General features: G+C 43.5%; 1 protein-coding gene across 1 annotated transcript in view; it reads left to right on the top strand.

The window, feature by feature from the left end:
- Positions 1 to 26,123, top strand: part of cobl (cordon-bleu WH2 repeat protein) — a 242,208-nt gene that overhangs the window by 79,443 nt on the left and 136,642 nt on the right. Inside the window, 1 exon segment of the mRNA XM_055657302.1 lies at positions 18,463 to 18,657. Within this exon segment, the coding sequence (XP_055513277.1) occupies positions 18,463 to 18,657 (195 nt within the window).

A 26,123-nucleotide genomic window follows, 5' to 3' on the forward strand; every position in this document is an offset into this window, starting at 1 on the left:
AAAAACTCTGAATGATTGAGAAGCTAGATCCGATTGTACACTGGGAAAATTCTGGGTGAGGATAAGGAATTTGTCCAAGATGAATTGATATAATTTCATTTGTGACAGATGTTATTGGAATTATTATCTATAAAAGTAAGGTTATTTGTGAGAATTTGAAAATTGCATTCACTTGTTTGTGGGTTGCGGAAATGGATGATTTTTGTCTTACAGTAAAAATAGTTAACCCAGACCTGATTTGAAATGGTTGATTTTATGAGTTTGTTATTTAGCGTTTGTGAAGAGTAATCCAGGATGGCTGCTGTCAGTGCTACAAATATATTTTGTGGCATAACGATTTTTAACACAATCAGTGCAAATTAAAAAATAAGAAAGCAGGATTATTAACCATATCATAAATAAGTGGCGATGCTGGTGAACGGCTGTGGCTCGCCTGCAGTCTGTTTGTCTTTACTTTTTTGTATTGTTTTTTTTCGTTTTGTCTAGTTAAGTTTTTGGTTTTTAGGTTGTGTTTATGTGGGGGGGGAGGTTGAAACGGGGCTTGCTGTCTCTCCCTTTGGGGGAATGCAACTTTTTTGTCGTATCCCCCTTCTCTGCCTCCGTCTGCGCTGAGGCTTAATAGCAGAGCTGGCGACCTCGAGACTCCGGAGGCAGCCAGTCAGGACTCACCCTGGGCTCGCTCCCGTGAGGGCGGCCCAGCTCAGGGCTGGAACGGCGCTCCCGTGAGGGGCTGTGACGCTCCCGTGATGGCGGCCTGGCGAGGGGCTGAGACCCTCCCGTGAGGGGCTGTGGCGCTCCCGTCGGAGCGGCCCAGCTCGAGGGAGGAATGGCGCACCCGTCGGAGCGGCCCAGCTCGAGGGTGGAATGGCACTCCCGTCGGAGCAGCCCAGCTCGAGAGAGGAACGGCACTCACGTGACGCTGGGACGGCGTCCTGGCGGCTATGACATGAGTCCGGGCCAGCGGCTGCGCCCGCTGGACTGGAGGGCGGCAGCTTCGATCACCCCGGGACGCGTGTTTGAACCGGCCCGTTTGCGGGGTTCGGTGAGCCACGGGACTGTTTGTGCCATCGCCCGGTGGGGAATCGCCTCAGCGCAGAGGGAGAAGAGGAGGGAAGAGACTGCAGCCCTAAGATTTTTGCCTCCACCACAGTGAGGAGGTGCTTGGAGGATACACTGTGGTGGATGTTAATTTGTGTTTAGTGTTGTTTATTATTGTATGCTTGTATGTATGACTGCAGGCATGAAATTTCGTTCAGACCGTAAGGTCTGAATGACAATAAAGGAATTCAATTCAATTCAATTCAAAGATGGTGATGGTATGGTCATTTGCCTAACTGCAAAAGACTGTGGCCTCGTCCACTACCCACCCATTCCATGCTGCACAACATCACTTCTCCATCGTCAACAATAAAAATAGAGGTAGAGAGGCTGTTCAGACGACAGAAAAGCAGGAAATCTCAAGGACTGGACAATGTTTCCCCCTCTACTCTCAAGCTCTGTGCCAAACAACTGGCACCGGTCTACGCAGACATTTTCAATCAGTCTGTGCAAACCTGTACTGTCACTGCCTGCTTCAAAGTCTCCACTATTGTCCCTGTACCCAAAAAGACAAGGATGACTGGTCTTAATGACTACATCCTGTCGCACTTTTCTCTGTAGTCATGAAGACCCTTGAAAGGCTTGTGCTGGCCAAGCTGAAAAATATCACGACCCCCTGCAGCTTGCATATCGGGCCAATAGATCTGTGGACGATGCAGTCAACCTGGGCCTGCACTTCATCCTCCAGCACCAGCCAGGGGACCTATGCGAGGATCCTGTTTGTTGATTTTAGCTCTGCATTCAACACCATTGTTCCAGAGCTACTACACTCCAAACTTTCCAAGTTGACGGTGCCTGAACCCGTCTGTTGGTGGATCACCAGCTTCCTGACAGACAGGAAGCAGCATGTGAGGCTGGGAAAGCACATCTCAAACCCGCAGACCCTCAGCATAGGAGCTCTGCAAGGCTGCATAGTCTCCCCTCTCCTCTACTCTCTCTACACCAATGACTGCACCTCCACTGACTCCTCTGACAAACTTCTCAAGTTTGCAGACGACACAACCTTGATTGGACTAATCCAGGATGGGGAGGAATCTGCATACAGACAGGAAGTGACACAGCTGGCGTCCTGGTGCCATCCCAACAACCTGGAGCTCAATGCTCTTAAGACAGTGGAATTGATCGTAGACTTTAGGAGAGTTCCCCCTCCCCTCACCCCACTCACCATCAACAACACCACAGCCACATCTGTGGAGACTTTTAAATTCCTGGAAACCATCATCTCCAAGGACCTTAAATGGGGACCACCATCGACTCCACAGTCAAAAAGGCACAACAGAGGATGTACTTTCTGCGGCAGCTGAGGAAGCACAATCTGCCACAGGCAATGATGGTCCAATTCTATATGGCCATCGTAGAGTCTGTCCTCACCTTCTCCACCATGGTCTGGTTTGGCTCAGCCACCAAGCACGACACTTGGAGGCTGCAGCAAATCGTCCGATCAGCTGAGAAGGTTTTTAGCTGCAACTTTCCCTCCATTGATTAACTGTACACTGCAAGGGCCAGGAAGCAAGTGGGTAAGATCATCTCTGACCCCTCTCACCCTGGCCACATACACTTTGAATCACTTCCCTCTTGACTCCGGACTGTTATGGCCCTGTCCCACGGTACGAGTTCATTCCAAGAGCTCTCCCGAGTTTAAAAAAAATCAAACTCGTGGTAAACACGGAGAATGAACGTAGCGGGTACGTCGGAGCTCGGGGACGTCTCAGCGGCTCGTAACGCTAACGGCAGGTACTCGGGAAGACTCGCTAATGCCAGGTAAGCTCGGGAAGACATGTTGAAAAATGTCTACGAGAGCCCCAAGTACCGACGAGCGGCCATTACCGTAAATCTCCGAGTTCGAATCAGGGCTCTTGGAATGAACTCGTATCGTGGGGCAGGGCCATTAAGCTGCCACAGCATAAAAACAGCTTTTTGCCACAAGCTGTAATAACCAAACTACTCAATAACAAAAATCTGCAGTCTCCTTTTGCTCTGGTATTTTATTTAATTCACATGTTTAATCGATAATGTTTTATTATTCATGTTTAATGTTTTATGTGTCATTCCTAACTGTCACTGTATGTCATGTTGTCACCTGCAGGCAGAGCACCAAGGCAAATTCCTTGTATGCCAATAAACTTATTCAATCATTCAAAACAAGGAACTGCAGATGCTGGTTTACAAAAAAAGACATAATGTGCAGAAGTAACTCAGCGGGTCAGACAGCACCTCCAGATAACATGGATGGATGACGATTTGGGTCGTGACCCTTCTTCGCACTCATTCATTCAGGTTCATGGTTGGCTTCAGCTTTACTGGTGTTGACTGTTTTAGTTAGTAATAATCTGAGGGCAGCGGCAAGGACATCTGTAGAACCTCTTAGTGGCATGCTGTTTGATGTGCTTCAGATGGTATTGTGAAGATTTTAATTTGGAAGGAAAGTGGTTTTGATGAGGAGTTTGGGGCAATTTTGTAAAGAGGCAGTGCTCTGGTTGCTATTAAATCGGAAGTGTCAGTGATGCAGTTGAACAAAGGGGATTATGAAGGCATGAGAGAGGAGCTGACCAAGGTAGACTGGAAAGGGATCCTTGCAGGAATGACGGTGAAACAGCAATGGCGGGAATTTCTGGTCATAATCCAGAAGACGCAGGATCATTTCATTCCTAATGGGAAGAAAGATTCTAATGGGAGTAGGAGGCAACTGTGGCTGACAAGAGAAGTTAGGGATAGAATAAAAGAAAAGAAAAGATGTATAACACAGCAAATAGTAGCCGGAAGCCAGAGGATTGGGAAACTTTCATAGGACAACAGAAGGAAACAAAACGGGCAATACGGGCTGAAAAGATGAAGTATGAAGGGAAGCTGGCCAGGAATATAAAAAAGGACAGTAAAAGCTTCTTTAGGATATGTTAAGGGAAAAACAGCAGCAAAGTCAAATGTGGGTCCCTTGAAGGAAGACACGGGTGAAATTATTATGGGGAACAAGGAAATGGCAGAAGAGTTGAATAGGTACTTCGGATCTTCACTAAGGAAGACACAAACAATCTCCCAGATGAACTAGAGGACAGAGGATCTAAGGGGGTAGAAGGACTGAAATAAATGTTCATTAGGCGAGAAATAGTATTGGGTAAACTAATGGGACTGAAGGATGATAAATCCCCTCGACCAGATGGTGTGCATACCAGGGTCCTCAGGGAGGTGGCTCTAGAAATAGTGGACATATTGGTGATCATTTTCCAATGTTCAATAGATTCAGGATCAGTTCCTGTGGATTGGAGGATAGCTAATGTTATCCCACTTTTCAAGAAAGGAGCGAGAGAGAAAACGGGGAATTATAGACCAGTTTGCCTGACTTCAGTGGTGGGAAAGATGCTGACGTCAATTATTAAAGAGGTAATATGGGGCATTTGGAAAACAGTAAAAGGATTAGTCCAAGTCAACATGGATTTATGAAAGGGAAATCATGCTTGACTAATCTTCTGGAATTTTTTGAAGATGTGACAAGTAAAATGGATGAAGGGGAGCCAGTGGATGACGTATATCTAGACTTTCAGAAAGCCTTTGATAAGGTCCCGCACGGGAGACTGGTGACTAAAATTAGAGCACATGGTATTGGGGGTAGGGTGTTGACATGGATAGAACATTGGTTGGCAGACAGGAAGCAAATAGTAGGAGTGAACGGGTCCTTTTCATAATGGCAGGCAGTGGCGAGTGGAGTGCCGCAAGGCTCGGTGTTGGGGCCGCAACTGTTTACTATATATATTAATGATTTGGAAGAGGGAATTAGGAGCAACACCAGCAAGTTTGCGGATGACACAAAGCTGGGTGGCAGTGTGAACTGTGAAGAGGATGTTAGGAGGTTGCAGGGTGACCTGGACAGGTTGAGTGAGTGGGCAGATGCTTGGCAGATGCAGTATAAAATAGATAAAGGTGAGGTTATCCACTTTGGGGGCAAAAACAAGGGGGCAGATTATTATCTTAATTGGGTTAGGTTAGGTAAGGGGGATGTGCAGCGTGACCTGGGTGTCCTTGTACACCGGTCACTGAAAGTTGGCGTGCAGGTACAGCAGGCAGTGAAGAAAGCTAATGGAATGTTGGCTTTCATAACAAGAGGATTTCAGTATAGGAGTAGAAGAGGTTCTTCTGCAGTTGTATAGGGCTTTGGTAAGACCACATCTGGAGTATTGTGTACAGTTTTGGTCTCCTAATTTGAGGAAGGAAATCCTTGTGATTGAGACAGTGCAGCCTAGGTTCACGAGATTGATCCCTGGAATGGCGGGACTGTCATATGAGTAAAGATTGAAAAGACTGGGCTTGTATTCACTGGAGTTTAGAAGGATGAGGGGATATCTTATAGAAATATATAAAATTATAAAAGGACTGGACAAGCTAGATGCAGGAAAAATATTCCCAATGTTGGGCGAGTCCTGAATTTAAGACTGATGTGAGAAAAAGCTTTTTCACCCAGAGAGTTGTGAACTTGTGGAATTCCCTGCCACCGAGGGCAGTGAAGGCCAAATCACTGGATGGATTTAAGAGAGAGTTAGATAAAGCTCTAGGAGCTAGTGGAATCAAAGGATATGGGGGAAAGGCAGGCACGTCTTATTGATTTGGGACGATCAGCCATGATCACAATGAATGGCGGTGCTGGCTCGAAGGGCCAAATGCCCTCCTCCTGCACCTATTTTCTATGTTTCTATTCAAAATCTTTTTGTTTTGAATCACGCTGTGTGACTTTATTCCTCTGGGCAGATATCTCTGTTTAATGCCTCCTCTGCAAAAAATCTAACAGTGAAGGCTGAAGTGTCCTCTCAACTGTTCACTATACCTGTAGTTCAGTTAGGGTCTTTGGTAATCTCACCACCTGTTACTGAATTCTACGCAGGGAGGGAAGCAAGAAGAATAAGTATTACCAAAATGTAAATAAGCCAGGATTTAAATCATCACTTCACTGCTTCTCAACAGGACTGCATATCAGATTGTAGGTTGGTTACATAATCACCAACCGATATAGAATTCTGATCTGGGCACTCTTGTTCCAACATGAATGCCATGATTACATAATACCTAGCTATTGCATAAGTAGTAATTTGTAACATTTCATACAATTATTCTGCAAGTATTCTAATTCCGAGATGCCCCAATTAATTCTCAAAGGCTATGTTCATTTATTTGTCATATTTGAAATTGACACTTGCTATTTGTTCTACATACTGGTGTCCTTCGCTTTCTTGCTTTCTACGTGGCTTTTTTTGTTGACATGGGCTAGATGGCGGTTTACTTTGCAGTATTTGATCAATCTTGTATTGATTCTTTATCTGATCTCCGGAGTTCTACCATAAAGTATGTAACTGGCACATCTGTGGGTCTACATGTGGTGTTGATTGCATGAATGTTAATTTTCAATCCTTTGTTAATGGAGATGTTAATTCAGATTGGCAAAGGTGCTTCATGTAAAATATTAAAGAGAGAGGTTTGGAACATGGTACATAATTGTGACATGGTATATCTCAGAATTACTGGATCTGTCACTTATAGGTTGCTACGGACCTGATGCCTTAGTTTGCTTCACCTATAGGTTCTTGATTGCACAAGGTTTTCTTCAATAATTTATTTTCTCCACAACATTGACCCCACAGTAATCGTTCATCTGTAACTGAATTGCCACAGTTTTATCATTGACCCAATACATGGTTCTAAATACATTAAAGGTTGCAGTCATAGAGCTATACAGCATGGAAGTAGGCCAACTCATCCATGCCAACCAAACTGACCATCTAAGCCAGACCTATTTGCATACCAATGGTTCATATCTCTTGCAACTTTTCCTATCCGTGTAACTGTCCAAATGTCTTTTACGATGTTATTATACCTGCCTCAACCACTTTCGCTTGCAGTTTCTAGGCACCACAATCTGTGAAGGCCTTGCATTCCTTTTAATCTTTGCCTTCTATGCCTTCTAGATTTAGGCTCTTCTACCTTGTGAAAAAGATTGTGGCCATTCACCTTATCTATGTCTCTCGTGATTTTATAAACCTCAATCTCAGTATCTCAGCATACATGATAATAATATTAACCATTAACAACATAATATAGATGACGAACAACAGTGGATATAGCACCGATCCATGTGACACACCATTGGTTATCAGTCTGAAAAACAACCCTTCACTACTACCTTCTCGCTCCTACCACCAAACCAATTTTGAATCTAAAATTGTACAGGTCACTCTGGATCTCAAGAGATCTAACCTTTTAGACCAACCTACTATGCGGACCTTATCAAAAGACTTCTATATTCAATGTAGACATTGTGTACTGCCCTCATGAATGATCTGGGCCAGTTCTTCAAAAACCTATATCAGATTCATGAAACACTATTTCCCTGCAACCTCTCCCAATCAACCATTGCATGTTTCCGTCTAATGCCATCAACATTAGCTTTACCCCAGTTGCATAAGAAGTTGGTGAGGCCGCATTCAGAGTATTGTGTTCAGTTCTGGGCACCATGTTATAGGAAAGATGTCATCAAACTGGAAACGGTACAGTGAAGATTTACGAGGATGTTGCCGGGACTAGAGGGCCAGAGCTATAGGGAGAGGTTGAGTAGCCTGGGGCTCTATTTCATGGACCACAGGAGGATGAGGGATGATCTAATAGAGGTGTATAAAATCATGATTTGAATAGCTATGGTTGAGTCTTTTGCCCAGAGTAAGTGAATCGAGGAGCAGAGGACATAATTTAAGGTGAAGGGCAAAAGATTTAATAGGAATCTGAGGGGTATGTTTTTCACACAAAGGGTGGTAGGTGTATGGAACAAGCTGCCAGAGGAGGTAGTTGTGGCAGGGACTATCACAACATTTAAGAAACAGTTAGACAGGTATATGGATAGGACAGGTTCGGAGGGATATGGATCAAACGTGGGCAGGTGGGACTAGTGCAGATGGGACATGCTGGGCCGAAGGGCCTGTTCCCACACTGTATCACCCTATGACTATCTTTCCCTCTCAAACCCATTCACCTGCCTTCTCCCCATTACCTCTGACACCCCTATCAATCAAGAATCAAAGCAGAGCTATAAGTTCCGGTGGGCGGCGCGACTCGCGTCGCAGCGGCCTCTGCAGTCCGTCTGTCTTTTTTTTATTTTTTGTCCCGTTTTAATGTAGTTTTTATTATTTTTTGATGGGGTATGTGTTTGTGTGTGTGTGGGGGGGGGGGGGGGGGGGGGGGGGGTGGCGGGTAAACCTTTAAAATCTTTCCCCTGCACGGAGAACCCGACCTTTTCCCTGTCGGGTCTCCGTTGTCATTGGGGCTGCAACGTGGAGCGGCCTCCAGCAGGAATGACCTGGGGCTCCAGTTGCGGAGCTGTGGACCTACTCACCATCGTAGAGCTGGCCGAGTTCGGAGCGGGTGGAGCGGTGGTGGCGCGCTGCTGTGACTCGACCCCAGGGATTCGGAGGCTCCAACCGCAGGACCGGTGGACAGTGACACCGGGAGCCCGCGGGTCCCTGTTGGGAGACCACTTTTAGGGGCTTCCGCAACGGCGACTTCACCCGCCCGAGTCGCGGGGTCGAGGAGTGCCTGGAGCGGGGCCTTACATCACCGCCCGGCGCGGCTTCAACGGCTACGGGACTTTGCTAGCGCCCGCCGGGGGCTCCAACAACAAGACCCGGAGCAGGGCCTTGCATCACCCGGCGCGGCGTTAATGGCCGCGGGACAATTGCCATCGCCCGCCGGGGGCTTTGACTCTGACATCGGGAGGGGAATGGGGAGTGCAGGGGAGAGATAAGTTTTTTTGCCTTCCATCACAGCGAGGAGGAGATGCGCTGTGATGGATGTCTGTGTAAATTGTGTTGTGTCTTGGGTCTTTTTTTCTTGTGTGTATGACTGCAGAAACAACATTTCATTTGAGCCTCTATGAGGTTCAAGTGACAAATAAAACGTATTGTATTGTGAAATTGTATTGTGAAAGAATCTATCAACCTCCTCCTGAAAAATGTCCATTTACTTGACCTCCACAGCTGTCTGTGGCAATGAATTCCACAGTTCACCACCCTCTGACTTAAGAAATTCCTGCTCGTCTCCTTACTAAAGGAATGTCTTTTAATTCTGTGGCTGTGGCCACTGGTCCTAGACTCTCCCACTAGTGGAAACATCCTCTCCAAATCCACTCCATCCAGGTTTTTACCAGGCTGAGACAGACGGCAACAGCTTCACACCATGTCCCAAAGCTTGTGTCCTGTCCTGCATCACCCAAGGCAGCAGAGATGTTATAGGAGAGGGCAAGCACCGTAACAAAGTAGCTCACGATGGTTTGGGTAACATTCAGAAATGTCTATGCATGGCACATCATGAATATTACTGAAGAACGGTCTTGACCCGAAATATAAACTTTACCTTTTCTCCAGAGATGCTGCCTGGCCCACTGAGTTACTCCAGCACTCTGTGACATGTCACCTATCCATGTTCTCCACAGATGCTGCCTGACCCGCTGAGTTACTCCAGCACTCTGTGACATGTCACCTATCCATGTTCTCCGCAGATGCTGCCTGACCCGCTGAGTAGCACTCTGTGAAACGTCGCCTATTGATGTTCTCCGCAGATGCTGCCTGACCCGCTGAGTAACTCCAGCACTTTGTGACTATTTTCCCTTCACCCATCTGCCCAAGCCCACTCTCCCCCCTCCTTTCCTATGTTCCTTTCCACCCATAAACCTCTCTCTGCCTTTACATTTCACTCCTCTTTCAAATCTGTTCTACTTATCTACATGCATTTTTCTTCTTCACTTTTTAGTCATAGAATGATGCAGTGTGGAAACAGGCCCTTCAGCCCAACTTTCCCACACCGACCGACATGTCCCATCTAAACTAGTCCCACTCACACACGTTTGGCCCATATCCATCTAAATCTGTCCTATCCATGTACGTGTCCAAATGTCTCTTAAACATTACGATAATCCCAGCCTTAACTACCTCCTCTGGCAGCTCGTTACATACACCCAGCACCCTTTTGTGTGAAAAAGCTACCTCTCAGATTCCTGTTAATTTCTGAAATATTGGACCCCGGCATCGAGGGACTTCGTGCTTCGCGCTCGTGATGTGCGCAGCGCGCACATTATTTCACATTAAGTTTTTTGTAATCCTGTTATGCCACCCCCCTTTTTGAAAAGCTTCGTACGGGCCTGCTATATGCATAGTTCCATAAAAATGGAAATACAGATAGATAGGGTGGTGAGGAAGGTGTATGGTATGCTTGCCTTCATGAGCCGATGCACTGATTATAAAAGTTGGGACAGCAGAATACCAGAGTAAAAAAATACCTCTGAGATTAGACCTCAGACCATTCTGGACCACATATTATAGGACAATTAAGATGGAGGGTGCAGAAAAGATTCACAAAGTTGTTACCTGGATTGGAGGTCTTGGGTTGTCAGGCAAAATTTGATAAGAAACAACGTGCTTTATCTTAAACGTATTGATGGTTAACCATAACATTGTTTTTTTCATTTTTAAATTATAAGGGAGAAAGATGGAATGCATGTCTAAAATCTTGCCTGAAATCTAAAGTATGTATGATGAGTAAACTATGATGATGAGTGATTTGGGTACAAATGCACGTTTACCATGTATGGCAATTATAAATGAGGGAGGCTGAGATGTGACATGATGGAGATGTATAAAATTATGAGATGGATGGATATAGATAGCCAGGGTCTGTTTTCTATGGAAGTGGTTTCTAAAAATGAGAGGGCATAGATTTAAGGTGAGAAAAAGTAGGTCTAAAGGGGATCTGAGGGGTGAATTTTGCAAACAAAGAGTAGTTGGTATCTGAAAAGCTACCAGGTTATGGAGGTGGAAACAGTACCAACTTTTAAGACGCGTCCTAAGCAGTTGAATGAGATGGCATTGAGGGGTATAAAATTAATGCAAGTGTGGCATTCGCATAGATAAGCCTAATAGTCAGCATAGATACGATGGGCTGAATGGACTTTTTCAAACATGTGCTCCACTGACTCTATGGCAGCAGGTATAGTCAGGTAATCACAATCATGTGATTCCAACGTCACTGGCAGAGGATTTATTAGGAAAAAAACGATGGAGGATTAACCTACTCATGGCAAGGTGGGGCTTAATCAAAGATGATCTCTGTTTGTTGGGATATCTTGTTTGACCAATTCTGTGATTTTTTTCACAAAGGTAACAAAATGTATTTATGTAAGCAATGAGGTTGAGGAGGTCTGCTTGGCATACTGTATGATATTTGACTAGGTCCCACATGGAAAGCAGGCTTAATGGCTGGAGATCATGGAATCCTTGATAAATGGGCTTTGATTTGTTCTTTTCATACCTTTCATTCATTTGTTCTTTTTACTTTTTCATATCTCTAGTTTCCCTCTCCCCTGACTCTCAGTCAGAAGAAGGAATGTGACCTGAAACATCACCTATTCCTTTTCTCCAGAGATGCTACCTGACCCACTGAGTTACTCCAGCATTTTGTGTCTATCTTAGATGGGTACATGAGAGATTACATGGACAGATTGGGCCAAAATACTTGTTTCAGTGCCACATTACTGAGCTGAAAATATGGTCAAATGATTGAATATTGGCTTTTCTTAAAAGGAATGAACTACTTAATGCCAGATATTTAGTTTGGAAATTAAGTCAAAAGTTTTGAAATTTGTTTTAATCTCTAACTTCGGATATTATAGTATAATCGCACAGTACATGTCAACAAAGGCTTTACTTGTGATAGAGAGGGAATCTGTTGTTGTTTAGTTTGAAAATGCCATCACTGTTTGTACCAAGAAAATGCCACAGACCTAAAGCAGATCTGGATACAGGTCAGTCATAAAATAAATCTTTAAAAAATTAATAAATAACTATAGTAGTCAGCATGTGCAGGAAGCAACTGCAGATGTTGGTTTACACCGAAGATAGACACAAAATGTTGGAGTAACTAAGTGGGTTTGGCAGTATCTCTGGAGAAAAGGAATAGGTGATGTTTCGGCTCGAGACCCTTCTTCAGACTGAATTTGCCGTTACATGATAGTAGATTTTGATTACTTTGTGAAAATGGGCTTTTGACTTTTGGTCTCGCTCCTTTTGAAAGTATAGAAATTTGGATTGGATTGGATTGGATTGGATTCAATTTTATTGTCATTGCACTTTTCAGTGCATTGAAATGGTTTAGCCTGCAGTCATAACATAGAATAAATAACAGAATAAACACTCAACACAGTTTAAAGTCCCAAAGTCATTGTCTCTTCCCTCCTTGCTCTCGCTCTGCGCTGAGGCAATCCAGGCCTCCGATGTTGTGACCCCGCCGGGTGATGGTGAGCAAGTCCCGTGGCTGAATCCGAGCTCTGCAAACGGGCCTGTTCAAACTCCGCGGCCCGGGGCGGTCGAAGCTGCCAAAGCTGCCACCCTCCAGTCCAGCGGACGCAGCTGTAGTAGCTCCGGAAAAACAGGTCACCAACCTGTGACCTGCGAGCTCCCGACGATGTCGTCTACTGGCCCGTGACCAAGCCTCCGAGGCTCCAAAATCGGGTCGGAGGTTGGGTCATCCCACAACCACAGCCCCGAAGTCGGCCAGACTCGTATTGGTAGGTCCTGGCTGGCTCTGCCTCTGGAGCCTCGAGGTCGGTCGCAGTTGGAGGCCGCCAGCTCCGCGATAGGCCTCAGCGCAGACGGACACTGAGACGGGGATTCGGCAAGAAAGGTCGCATCCCCCCCCCCGAAGGAAGAGTCAAAAAACATGTTACACGCACCCCCACCCCCCACACATACACAACTAAATAAACCAAAATAAACAACGGGACAAAAGAAACAAAAAAAGGAAAGACAAACAGACTGCAGGCGAGCCGCAGCTGCAAGGCAGCGCCACCACTTCCGGTACTAGGGACTGTTTGTAGCTGAAAAATAGTATTCTGTAAAGGTTCGTGTTGCTTACCGACTGAGTTCTTTTCGTTCCAAGATATGTCACAAAAACGTTTCCCATGAATTGTTTGTGAAAGGTTCGCAATGAATGAATAGAGACCAGAAGAAACTGTTCACTGCAGGAACTTGGACAATCATTCGAAGTACTCAGTAAATTTTAGTTTAGTTTAGAGATACAGCTCGGAAACAGGCCTTTCGGCCCACCGGGTCCACACTGACCAGCGTAACCCGCATATTAACACTATCCAACACACACTTGGGGACAATTTTTACATTTACCAAGCCAATTTACCGACATACCTGTACGTCTTTGGATATCTTCTATACCTTTTGTCCCCTCTCCCAAAAGATATAGAAGTGTGAAAACGCACATCTCCAGATTCGGGGACAGTTTATACAAAGCTATTCTCAGGCATCTGAACCATCCTACCACAACTAGAGAGCAGTCCTGAATGATTATCTACCTCGTTGGAGACCCTTGGGCTATCTTTGATTCGACTTTATCACTGTGGATGGCTCGATTGTAATCATGTATTGTCTTTCCGCTGACTGAAGTTTTTCATCTATCTCGGTACACGTGACAATAAACTAAACTCAACTAAACTCAACAAGAAATTTGAATGTATGGGCAGAAGTCACCTCTGTGGGCATATTGTATTTGTAAATGTGACATGTCACAGCCGTGTATCATTGTTTTAAAAACTGGAAATTGCTGAAATCAAATTATATTTTCATCAATCTTAAAAAGTAACATTTCAACATTAGCAGTCTGTCATGCTGAAGTGGAACAGCATTTAAAACAATGCATTGACAAAACTTTTTTGGATGTAATGTGCTGGTTGTATAAAATTCTATCAAAAACAAAAGAAACCATAAAGTGGTAACATTGAAAAATAATTTGAAAAACAGAAGCTTGTAACTTGTGGAGACACAAGCTGCAGATACTGGAATCTTGTTCAGAGCACGAAGTGCTGGAGTAAATCAGTGGGTCAGGCATTATCTCTAGAGGAAATGGATAGGCAATGTTTTGAATCGGGGCCCATCTTCTATCTGAGGAAGAGACCTGATTTGAAATGTTGCCTATCCATGTCTTCCAGAGATGTTGCTGGACCCGCTGAGTTATTCCTGTACTTTGTTTTCTGCTTGCAGTGAAACTGCAAAGAACAAGAGTTCTGTGTTCTCATACTCTGTCTAATTGAGTCCTTTGAGGACAATCAATAAGCAATATCCAGATTCCCACACATACCTCAAATTCGAGGACAACAATTATCTTATTTGATAATTGTATTCAAAGTATGGTAAAGGTGTTTGTTCTTTACTCTAATAAAGGGGGGCAGACCTGGCAGACTTTGACTGCCACTATCAGGCAGAAAGCACGTCTAGAAAGGAGAGCTTTGTATAGTTAATATTTATTTGTGTCCAACTCATTACATTGCAATCCACTTATCTGCCAGAGGGAATGGATTTGTCCAACACTGATGGTGTTTCAGGTGGCGTACCATTTGAGATCTCCGCACGATGAATGGAAAAGAAAATTGGCATTTAGTGTTAACCATCATTGGAAACGGAAATAACAAAATCCATTCTTGTTTTTAGTGTATTTAGTGATGCTCACTAGCTGATTCAAAAGGAGCTAGCTGCCATTTCTCCAGCACTGCTCATTCATAAATACAAATAGAACAACCCATTTGTGGAAGGTGTTGAAAATGTACATACAGGTTTAGGATGTTCATGCATGCCACCTAGTGACAGATGGAAGAATTGTTTTAAAACCAAATGTGCCACACTTGAATGAAGAATGACAAGCATTCACAGCTTGGTTCAGATAGCTTTGCTGCTTCCTGAGAATGCCTCCTTCGCAGAATCCAGGCAATTTGATTCATTTCACATGATAATAAAAGGCCAGGGTGTGTGGATATGTCAAAATCTATTGGAGCATACAACATTTCACTTGTAGTACAAAAACCCCCTGCAACAGGGTTAACTGTGCTCCAACTGAGATGTTCCAATACAATTACAACTCTGGCATTTTTCTGTTCATAAAAAATCAGGACAATTAATGTTCTCTTAATCAGTATCAACACGATGAAAGCTGTTGTCAACATTACTATCAACTAGTACCTTTTCATTAAGAATCTCTTCAACGTTTGGGTTTTACCAGAACCGCTCTTCTCCAGGCATCATCAGAGTCTTGGTTCAAACACGTCTTTTGTGTGACTTTTATACTTAACTAGATCAAGTGGGACCCGTTTTGCGGGTGGGGGGTGGGGGGGTGGGGGGGGGGGCTATATGGCGTCACACACACTAACCACCCCCTATAGACACACACTACCACCCCCCTTACCCACCCCCCCCCCCCCCCCCCCCCACACACACACACACACACACTAATTAACCCCCTTGATATTATATTAATAATATTTTATTTAAAACATTGGAAAGGTATAGAATCAGAGGAATAGTACTGGACTGGATAAAAAGCTACTTAAGATATTGTTTGTGGTGTACCACAGGGGTCAGTGCTGGGCCCAAAATTATTTATCATGTACATAAACGATATTTGTAATGTGTCCAATGCCTTGAGGCTGGTTTTGTTTGCAGATGATACAAATATTTTTTGTTCTGGGGAGAATTTAAAACAGCTATTGGATAAAATAATAAAAGAAATGGGTAAATTGAAAATATGGTTTGATAGGAATAAAATTTCATTAAATTTGAGTAAAACTAAAATAATGTTATTTGGTAATTGCAGAATAAATAAACTAGTAAGTATAAAGATAAATGGGGTGGAAGTTGAACAAGTGCATGAAAATAAATTTCTTGGGGTTATAATTGACGATAAAATAAGCTGGAAATCACATATTAAACATGTAAAATTAAAATTGTCAAAACGTATCTCTATTATACAAAGCCAAGCAGGCTCTGGATTATAAATCACTCCACATTCGTTATTGTTCATTAATCTTACCCTACTTAAATTATTGTGCAGAAGTCTGGGGCAATAATTATAAAAATTCGATACACTCATTAACCATGATGCAAAAAAGAGCAATTCGTATTATACATAATGCCAAGTATCTGGGTCATACGAATCCATTATTTTTAGAGTCAAAATTATTAAAATTAGAAGATTTGGTTACATTCAAAACAGCTCAGATAATGTCTAGGGCCAAAAATAAAAATTTACCTGGAAACATTCAAAAATTATTTAGCGAGCGTGTGGGGGGTTACAATTTAAGAGGAATATTTAATTTTAAGAAACAAAGAGTCCGTATGACTAGAAAAACCTTTTGTATTTTGGTTTGTGGAGTGGGAGTGTGGAACAAATTGAACAAGGAATTAAAGCAATGTACAAACATGAATCATTTTAAAATGATATATAAAAAAATAATTTTCAAGGGGTGGAGGGGATGGTTGACAAGTGGGGGTTAATGCTTGTCTATTGCTTTACAATTGTTTACTTATGTTTGGTTACTTCATATATGAAGTTTGTATGTGTATAATAGTTGTATGTATATATATGTCTGTAGGTATTATGGGAAATTGCCTGGGGTAGTATTATTATTATTAATTAATTGATTTTTAAGTATGGTAGAAGTGTTGGGGAAAAGGGGTGAGCTTTAATAAGTTATTCTTCTTCTCACTCCTTTTCGAGCTTGTACAGACACAGAGTTGGACATTGGAAATTTGCTTTTTGTTCTTTTCATTGCTTGTAAATATTGATTGTAATGTCCAATTGTTTGATAATTTCGATTTTGTTACTATTAATGTCTTTAATGTCTTTACTTGTTCGGAATAAATAAAATAAATAAATAAATAAATAAATAAAATTCATTCCTTTAGGCTCCTTTTGCCCCATCTCTGGCCTATCCACTCACGCATAGCCCCCCAACTCGCAGGTGCATCTAGAGAGGGGGGGAGGGTAGAGAGAGAGGGCAGAGAGAGAGAGAGAAGGACCGCGAGTTGGACCGCCGCGGTCTTCAGCTATGATCTTTGGTCTGCAGTCGACGGGCCAAGTTTTGAATAAAGAGGGGGGAGAGGGAGGGAGGGGTAGGGGGGTGGTGATGTCACTCGCAGCACGAGGAAGAACGGCGCGCAGATCCATTGTGTGATCCATCAGTGAAAGACAGTCAGTTTTTTTTCAAAGTTTTGTCAGATTTTTGAACATTTTACTTAATAACTCGAGATATAAAACATGAATTTTTCAGATAAGGTGATTTTAACTCCAGTGGAAAATCTCTACCAGAATATGTAAACATTTTATCGTTAGCGTGTCGTTTTTTTCGAGAAGATGTGATTATACACAAACAAATAAACACACACACATCCAAGATCAGACTTTTAATAGTTACTAGACCAAGTGGGACCCGTTGGGTCCCATCCCTCAACTCGTGGTTGCGGGGGGCAGCCTGCTGCATCACACAAACTAACCACCCCCCACACACACACACACACACACACACACACACACACACACACACACACACACACACACACACACACACACACACACACACACACACACACACACACACACACACACACACACTAACAATCCCATTGATATTATATTAATATTATTCATTCGCTCCTTTTGCCCCATCCTCACCATACCCCCTCACGCATAGCCCCCAACTCGCAGGCGCGTCTAGAGAGGGAGAGGGAGGGGGGGAGAGAGAGAGAGAGAGAGAGAGAAGGGTCAGAGAGAGAGAGAGGGGCAGAGACAGAGAGAGAGACAGGGGGGGAGGGGAGGGGGGGAGAGGGGCAGAGAGGGAGAGGGGCAGAGAGAGAGGGGGGGGCAGAGAGAGGGGGCAGAGAGAGAGAGGGAGAGTGGCAGAGAGAGAGGGAGAGGGTGGCAGAGAGAGGGAGGGGAAGAGAGGGACCAAGGACCCGAGATGGACCCGATCTGAGATTGACCGAGAGCTCCAGTACATGGCCTGACTTGCTTGTTCTTCACTCGCAGCGCGTGGCACACAGCACGTGGAACGCAGCGCGCAGATCCATTGGAAAGTCATCAGCGACTTTTTTTCAAAGTTTTTTCAGATTTTTGAACATTTTCAGTAATAACTCGAGAAATATAGTATGAATTTCTCAGATAAGGCTTATTTTGGATTCCACGGAAAAAATCTCTAACCGGAATATGTAAATCTTTTACCGTTACCGCATCGTTTTTTCGAGAAGATGCACACACACACACACACACACACACACACACACACACACACACACACACACACACACACACACACACACACACACACACACACACACACACACACACACACACACACACACACACACACACACTCCCCCTGGGTCAATTATATGTGGCCAGCACATGTAACTGATTTTGTCAAACAAAACTATACGTTTAAATTGTTTGTTTTGAATTTAATTGTTTGCGCTATTCTCTGTATTTATATATCTGTTCATTCTTTTTCAGTAGAATGAAGGGTCGAGCGCCACAACCACCACCACAGCCAGCTCCTCGCAGGATCCTCACTGCTACTAAGAATTGTAAAGTTGTACAAAGTGAGCAAAATCCTCGAGACATGAAAGAAAATGTATTGCCTGGGACAGTGGACCTATTGGTCACCTTACCAAATGGTGCAGAAAAATCCATTCAAGTCAATGAAAGGTAAACAATAACTTCTTCAATATGAAAACAATGCTTTATATTACAAATTGAAATTATTGTCCACTGTAAGCAGATTAAGGGGAAATCCAAATTACGCATTGCACGGACAGCTGGTGGATAAATGTAAGTCATTCCATCATTTAACTTTAATATAGCATGTGTTTCATAAAGCCTTCTTGTCATAAACTACTGGTCAAAGAGATGGTTGTAGCCGTTTAATATTGTGAACTGCAAAATGTGTGAAGGCAATAATATACTTGCAGATATGCTTGCAATGATTTTCTGAAGTGAATTTATATTGAAAGACTAAAATCTAAATTCATAATTGGTTTTATCAGATTAGTTAGTGCAAATTGTTTGCTTTAATTAAAGATGTATCAAAATGGAAATGTTAGAAATCTGCAGAGGAATGCTCAAAACATTTGAAAGATAAAATGGTGTTTAAAAATTTAAAAAGATTTTTGATTCAGATTAAATGTTGGTGAGAAATCAATTTGTTAATTTGGAATTTCTAATGAGTCGGTATAGAAATGAGAACGTACAATCTCCGTAACATTTATATGTATTATTTTACAACCCTGATGTCTTTCTGTTGTTAGCTTTCATCTCAAACATGCATTACAAGGGAGCATGAAAACTTCAACCAAATAACAAAACCCTAATTGCATTTAGTTTGGGTCATGACCGATATTAAATACATTGCATTGTGTTTTTGTTCTAAAACTCCACTGGCTCCAGCCAAGCATTCAGAGCTACTCAACTGTTAATGAGCAGAGAGATGTGACTTTTTTTAAATTACCACCAAAACTCTTTTGGTTGTTTAGATCATTTCTTTGTAAAGGATGATAGTTATGCTAATAATAATAATAATAATAATAATAATAATAATAATAATAATAATAATGCATTTTATTTGCTGGCGCCTTTCTGGACACCCAAGGACCTTACAGGACATAAAATCACAATACATTTATCAATATTAAAATTGTTGATTAAAAACAAAAAACAAAAATAACACACAAAATAGAGAGAGTCGTCAAAAAATAGAGAGAGTACAGAGGAGATTTACTAGAATGTTGCCTGGGTTTCAACAACTAAGTTACAGAGATAGGTTGAATAAGTTAGGTCTTTATTCTCTGGAGCGCAGAAGGTTAAGGGGGGACTTGATAGACGTCTTTAAAATGATGAGAGGGATAGACAGAGTTGATGTGGACAAGCTTTTCCCTTTGAGAATTGGGAAGATTCAAACAAGAGGACATGACTTCAGAATTAAGGGACAGAAGTTTAGGGGTAATATGAGGGGGAACTTCTTTACTCAGAGAGTGGTAGCGGTGTGGAATGAGCTTCCAGTGGAAGTGGTGGCGGCAGGTTCATTGGTATCATTTAAAAATAAATTGGATAGGCATATGGATGAGAAGGGAATGGAGGGTTATGGTATGAGTGCAGGCAGGTGGAACTAAGGGAAAATAAGTTGTTCGGCACGGACTTGTAGGACCGAGATGGCCTGTTTCCGTGCTGTAATTGTTATATGGTTAAAAATACACAAAACATTTTAAGTCATTAAAATCAGGGTGAACATGGTGGAAGTTATGTCGGGTATGCTAATCTAAACAGGTGTGTTTTGAGTTGTGATTTGAATTGATCAATAGTGTCCAGATGACGGATGGGAGGTGGGAGAGTGTTCCAGAGACGTGGGGCAGAGCAGCTGAAGGCTCTGGCACCCATGGTGCTGAGTCTAAATGTGGGGACAGTTAAAATTGCAGCTGAGGAGGAACGAAGTGACCGGGAAGGAGTGTATGGTAGCAGCAGGTCAGAGAGGTATTGGGGAGCAAGGTGGTGTAGGGCTTTGAAGGTCAACAGTAAAATCTTGTAGTTAATCCGGTGGTGCACAGGGAGCCAGTGGAGCTGAGTGAGGATGGGTGTGATGTGGTCCGATGATCTGGTGCGGGTGATGATCCGGGCTGCAGAGTTGTGAATGCATTGGAGGCGATGAAGAATTTTATTGCAGGTGCAAGTGAGGAGGGCGTTGCAGTAATCGATGCGGGATGTGACCAGAGCGTGGATGAGGACTTTTGTATTGTCTTTGGAGAGGGAGGGGCGGAGTCTGGAGATGTTGCGGAGATGAAAGTATGCAGAGCGTGTGATATTGCTGATGTGGGGGCCATAGGAAAGTGTACTGTCCAGAATGACGCCAAGACTTTTGACATGGGAACAGGTGGGTATGGGTGAGCTATCAACTGAAATGGTGAATGGGTGGGTTTTGAAGAGTGTGGACTTTGAGCCAATTAGCATGATTTCTGTTTTATTTCCATTGAGTTTTAGAAGGTTGAGTGACATCCAGTTGCTGATAGCTTGAAGACAGGTGGTGAGGGCAGTTGGGGGAAGGGAGGTGTTTGGTTTTGTGGAGAGGTAAAGTTGTGTATCATCGGCGTAGCAGTGAAAATTGATTCCAAAATGACGGAGAATATTGCCAAGAGGTTGAATATAGATGATAAAAAGCAGTGGCACCAGCACCGATCCCTGAGGAACACCATGGGTGACTGTGGCAGTTGTGGATGTGACTTTATTTCCCTGGATGAACTGTTTTCTGTCATGTAGATAGGACCTGAACCAAAGTAGTGCATTGTTGTTGATGCCGGTGGCAGATAGACGTTCCAGAAGAATTGGGTGGGAGATGGTGTCAAAGGCTGCTGTGAGGACGAGGAGGATCAGGATGGATAAGTGTCAGCTGCGAGATGGAGATCATTTGTAATTTTTACCAAGGCTGTGATTGTGGTGAAAAACCGGACTGAAATGGTTCATAGAGGTTATTGTTTTGAAGGTGGACTTGAAGTTGTGTCGCTACTGTCCTTTCCAGAAGTTTAGTGATGAATGGGAGGTTGGAGATGGGGCGGTAGTTATTTAGATTGTTTGGATCAGAACCTGTTTTTTTAGAATCGGGGTGACAGAAGCTGTTTTGAGAGATGTAGGGACAGTGGCAGTTGATAGGGAGGAGTTAATTATGGACGTTATGATGGGTGAGATAGAGGGCAGACAGGATTTAACCAGGACAGAAGGGATGGGATCAAGCAAGCAGGAGGAGTTTTTGGACTTGGTCATGAGTTTAGTTATTTCTTCGACTGTTGGAAGCTGGGAAGTAGATAGGGTGGAGAGTGGGGAGTCCAGTGTGGAAGTCCAGGGTGGGCTGTTGTGAGCAGAAGCTGAGAAAGAGTTCAATTGGTGATGAATGCTGGTGATTTTGGTACTGAAGAAGTCCAAAAACGTATTACACTGAGCAATGGAGGTGAGGTGATTCGAGGTTTCAGGAGGCTTAAGTGGTTTGTCGACAGTGGAGAATAAAGTCCGAGTGTTATTTTCACTGTTGTTGATGATGTTGGAGTAGTAGGAGGATTTAGCAGCAGTCAGGGCATTTTTATATGAGAGAAGATGATCTGTATGCATTTATAATGTTCTGTATTATTCCAGGTACACACCAGGTTAGGTAATGGTGGGAGTAGTAAACCTAAATATTTTTCTTCTTGAGTAGTTTCATTCATTTTCTACTCTTGTTTATTTAGTGCATTAAGTGATCAAATAATTGGGCTGGGCTTGACAAAGAAATGCTGGTAGTTCTGCTCATTTCTGCCAACACTTCCCAGCAAAGGTTTGTACATATAAAGGTCCGTGGATGTGCTGGTTCAAAATTTTCGAACAGTAGTTTGCCGTTTGTGGTTCACTGATGTTCAGAAACCGATCTCGAATTGCTCCAGTTGCTCTTTGGGAGGAGAATCAGCTAGAATAGGTTAGATCTATTAATGCCCTCCTTTTGAGGGGTTGCAAGGGATTCATGTATCAGTACTTTAATTGATTTTTGTTTATTGTATTAACTTTTAAAAAATATAACTGCAGTTTTGAAAGGTTTTCAGGTTTAAAGGCTTGAAAATCTTTCCGAAACATTCAGTTTTATAACAACCAGTTAATCCGAACTTGACTTTGCCAATTGCTTGTAACAGTTTTATGTCTGGCCTGAACCAAAGCAGCAGCTGGTATGAGCTTTGGGTGGACAGCACTGTCACGGAAGATCTTTCTGGCACTTCACAGCAACTTCTTCTCATGGGAGGAAATTTTTTTTTTTTGTCGGGTGGAGGTTGTCACAAACCACAAAACATGGGTAATTATTTTTACAAGAGGATAAATGGAATATTTGCTCCTGAGAAGTTGGTATTCTAGGGTAGAGCTCACATGCTGCTTTCGTGCAGCTATTGAGGCCTAGCAATCTATTTATAGTCGAAGATCGACACAATATGCTGGAGTAACTCAGCAGGACAGGCAGCATCTCTGGATAGAAGGAATAGGTGACGTTCGGCTGAGTTACTAGAGCATTTTGTGTCTACCGGGTGGCACCAGAAATGGCTGCATCACCAACAGTCTGTCTGTCCCTTCCTTCTTTTGTTGTATGTTTGTATGTGTTATATGTATGGTTTTAGTGTTCTTCAGCTTGTTTATGTGGGGAGTGGAGGGGTGGGGGAGTTGGGGGAAACTTTTTCTAATCTCTTACCTTGACGGAGATGCGATTTTTTCTGTATCGTATCCGTCCGCACTGCGGCCTAACATCGAAGAGTTGGCGGTCTTTGCTGGAGACCGACGAGAGCTCCACCGGGGAGCCTGCGGACTTACCATCACGGAGCTTGCGATCCCTATCGAGATTTGGCGCTCCACTGTGGGTGCTTGCGGACTTTAACATCATGAAGCTCGCAGTCTCTGGTCAGAGACTGACTTCGGGAACTCCAAACCGCAGGAGCTTCGACCGCCCCGATGTGGTAACTTAGATCGCCCCCATGCGGGGGCTCGACCGCACCGACGCGGAAGCTTCGACTGCCTCTATGCGGAAGCTTCGATCGCCCCGACGCGGGAGCTTCGATCACCCGACGTGGGAGCTTCGATCGCCCCAACACGGTAGCTTTGATCGCCCCGACGCGGGTGCTTTGATCGCCAGCTGCGGAAGCTTCGATCGCCCCGACGCGGGAGCTTCGATCACCCCGACGTGGGAGCTTCGATCGCCCCAACACGGTAGCTTTGATCGCCCCGACGCGGGTGCTTTGATCGCCAGCTGCGGGAGCTTCGATCGCCCCGACTGTGGATGGTTCAACTGCCCCGATTGCGGGAGAAAAAAGAGGAAGAGGATTGGATTTTATTGCCTTCCATCACACTGAGGAATATGGGGAATCCGCTGTGGTGGATGTTTATGTTAACTTTTATGAAGTTGTGTGTCTTGTTGCTTTTTTTTAGTATGGCTGTATGGTAATTCGAATTTCACTGTATTTTAATTGTTACATGTGACAATAAACTGACCTTGAAACTTTGACCTATCTTCGGTGTAAACCATCATCTGCAAAACACTATCTATTGGCATTATTTTTGCACTGTGTAATCTTTTTATGTGTTGTATGAAACACACTAAAAGATATCAGAGCAAGTAATAACCAACACATTTATTTATTTATTGCAACATGCTCATGCACATTCCTCTCTTAATCCAGGACTATTCAGTGGAATCTGAACTGTGGATAACTTGGCCAGCTTTCATTCGAAAACTGACTCTGGTCACATGGCATGAGTGTGCATAAATTTTAATCTCCGCAATGGGTCGAATCATTCAACTAGATTAATTGCTAATATTACTACTCATTTTAAGTCATGTGGTGGCTGGAATCAACTGAATCCCAGATTTCAGATCTCTCAACTGCTTGCCATCAGCAAACTGAGTTAGTCATAGAGTCATACAACGTGGAAACAAGCCCTTCGGCCAACTTGCCCGCACCGACTGACAAGTCCCGTCTATACTAGTCCCACCTGCCTGCATTTAATCCATATCCCTCTAAACCTGTCCTATCCGTGTACCTTTCCAAATGCTAGTTGGTTCCTCACTATGTTCCCGGAAGCTGAAACTCCTGGCCTGTATGTCAAAGGGTAGTCTCCTTTCTCATTGATCTACGTTGAGCTAAGATATTTTGACACAGTTGGGTTACTGAGAGACCTCTGACTCTTTGAGAAGGAGAAGGTTAAATTGGAAGTGGCAATGATGCAGTTGAACAAAGGGAACTATGAAGGCATGAGAGAGGAGCTGGCCAAGGTAGACTGGAAAGGGATCCTAGCAGGAATGACGGTGGAACAGCAATGACAGGAATTTCTGGACATAATGGAGTCGGTGTTCATCAAGAAGGGCACCACGAATTTTGATAAGCTGGTGGAGAAGATCTCCTCAGAGAAGGCCGTGAAGGTGAGTTACCGCAATGGCGACGATGGAGGAGATGTACCCGGGGGGATGGGTAGACAGGACCTCCATTGCCGCAGAGATCGGGCGAGGGAGTCGGGTGAGTGATGAGAGAGAGAGAGACGGGACCAGGACCTCCACTGAACCCCCCCCCCCCCCCCCCCCCCCGCCGACGCCGCCGGTGTGGGGAGACAATAGGCAAAGTTACTAGGAGGAGGGGAGAGAGGAGTTTGTGAGTGAGGCGGGACAGGCTGCCGCCGGTAGAGGCAGGAAGGGGTGTCGCCATCCCGGCTGTGGCATTGACTGACAGGAGAAAAGACCAATCTACGTGGCGCTCTGAAGGAATCTGCGCACAAGCATTTTTAAAGAATTTTACACCTCTACATTTTTTACAACATACCACCGATTGAAACGAAACTTGTTGCACTCACAACACAGGAGAACGATGAGTAACATGGCAAAAAAATCGTAGTGCTATCGTGTACCGTTTATGCGCAAATAGAAAAAACCCACAAACCGGAAGAGCACAAGATCAGAGTTTTAGTTATGTATAGATTTCAAATTTTATTAAGTTGCTATTAAATATATTTTAAAAAAAGTATTTAAGGAATACATGACATTCAAAAGCTTTCCTAGTTCAGATGGGTTCTGCAAGAGTTAGTACTATGCAAATGAGATTGCAAGGAAATAGAGAAGAAAATATTTTTAAAACAACAGTTTACATTTTTGGTTGTGCAGAAATTTCTCAATGTTTTTGCCATATGCAACATATAGACTTATTTTTTTAAATCATTATTGCACATCAGGTAACACATTAAAGATTTTAACTGTTGCAGACACCTCATGTCTCTCTTTACTTTCTATTATCAGTTTTTAATACTTGTTTTACATCAACACTTTAATGGAAAAATACCAAATTCATATATCGCCATTCTCTTGCGGCAGTATAATCCTTCTGGCCACCTGGTGGCACTTTTGCTAATTGAGAGAAGGTTGTGAGTGCCACAATTCTCCAATCAGCAAAATAATATTAAGAGTTCTGTTGTGAAAAAAATTGCATATGAATCATTAAAAGATCCACTGTTGTAATTTAATATGAAAGACTGGAGGAAAGACTAGATGCTGAGAGTTCTCTTATACCTGCATTAAGGAGGATATTAAACACACCTGAGCAATTACAAACGCCTATGAAACCATGTGTCCCAAACATTAT

Source organism: Leucoraja erinacea, chromosome 2 (genome assembly GCF_028641065.1).
Source record: "Leucoraja erinacea ecotype New England chromosome 2, Leri_hhj_1, whole genome shotgun sequence".
NCBI classification, from domain to species: Eukaryota; Metazoa; Chordata; class Chondrichthyes; order Rajiformes; family Rajidae; genus Leucoraja; species Leucoraja erinaceus.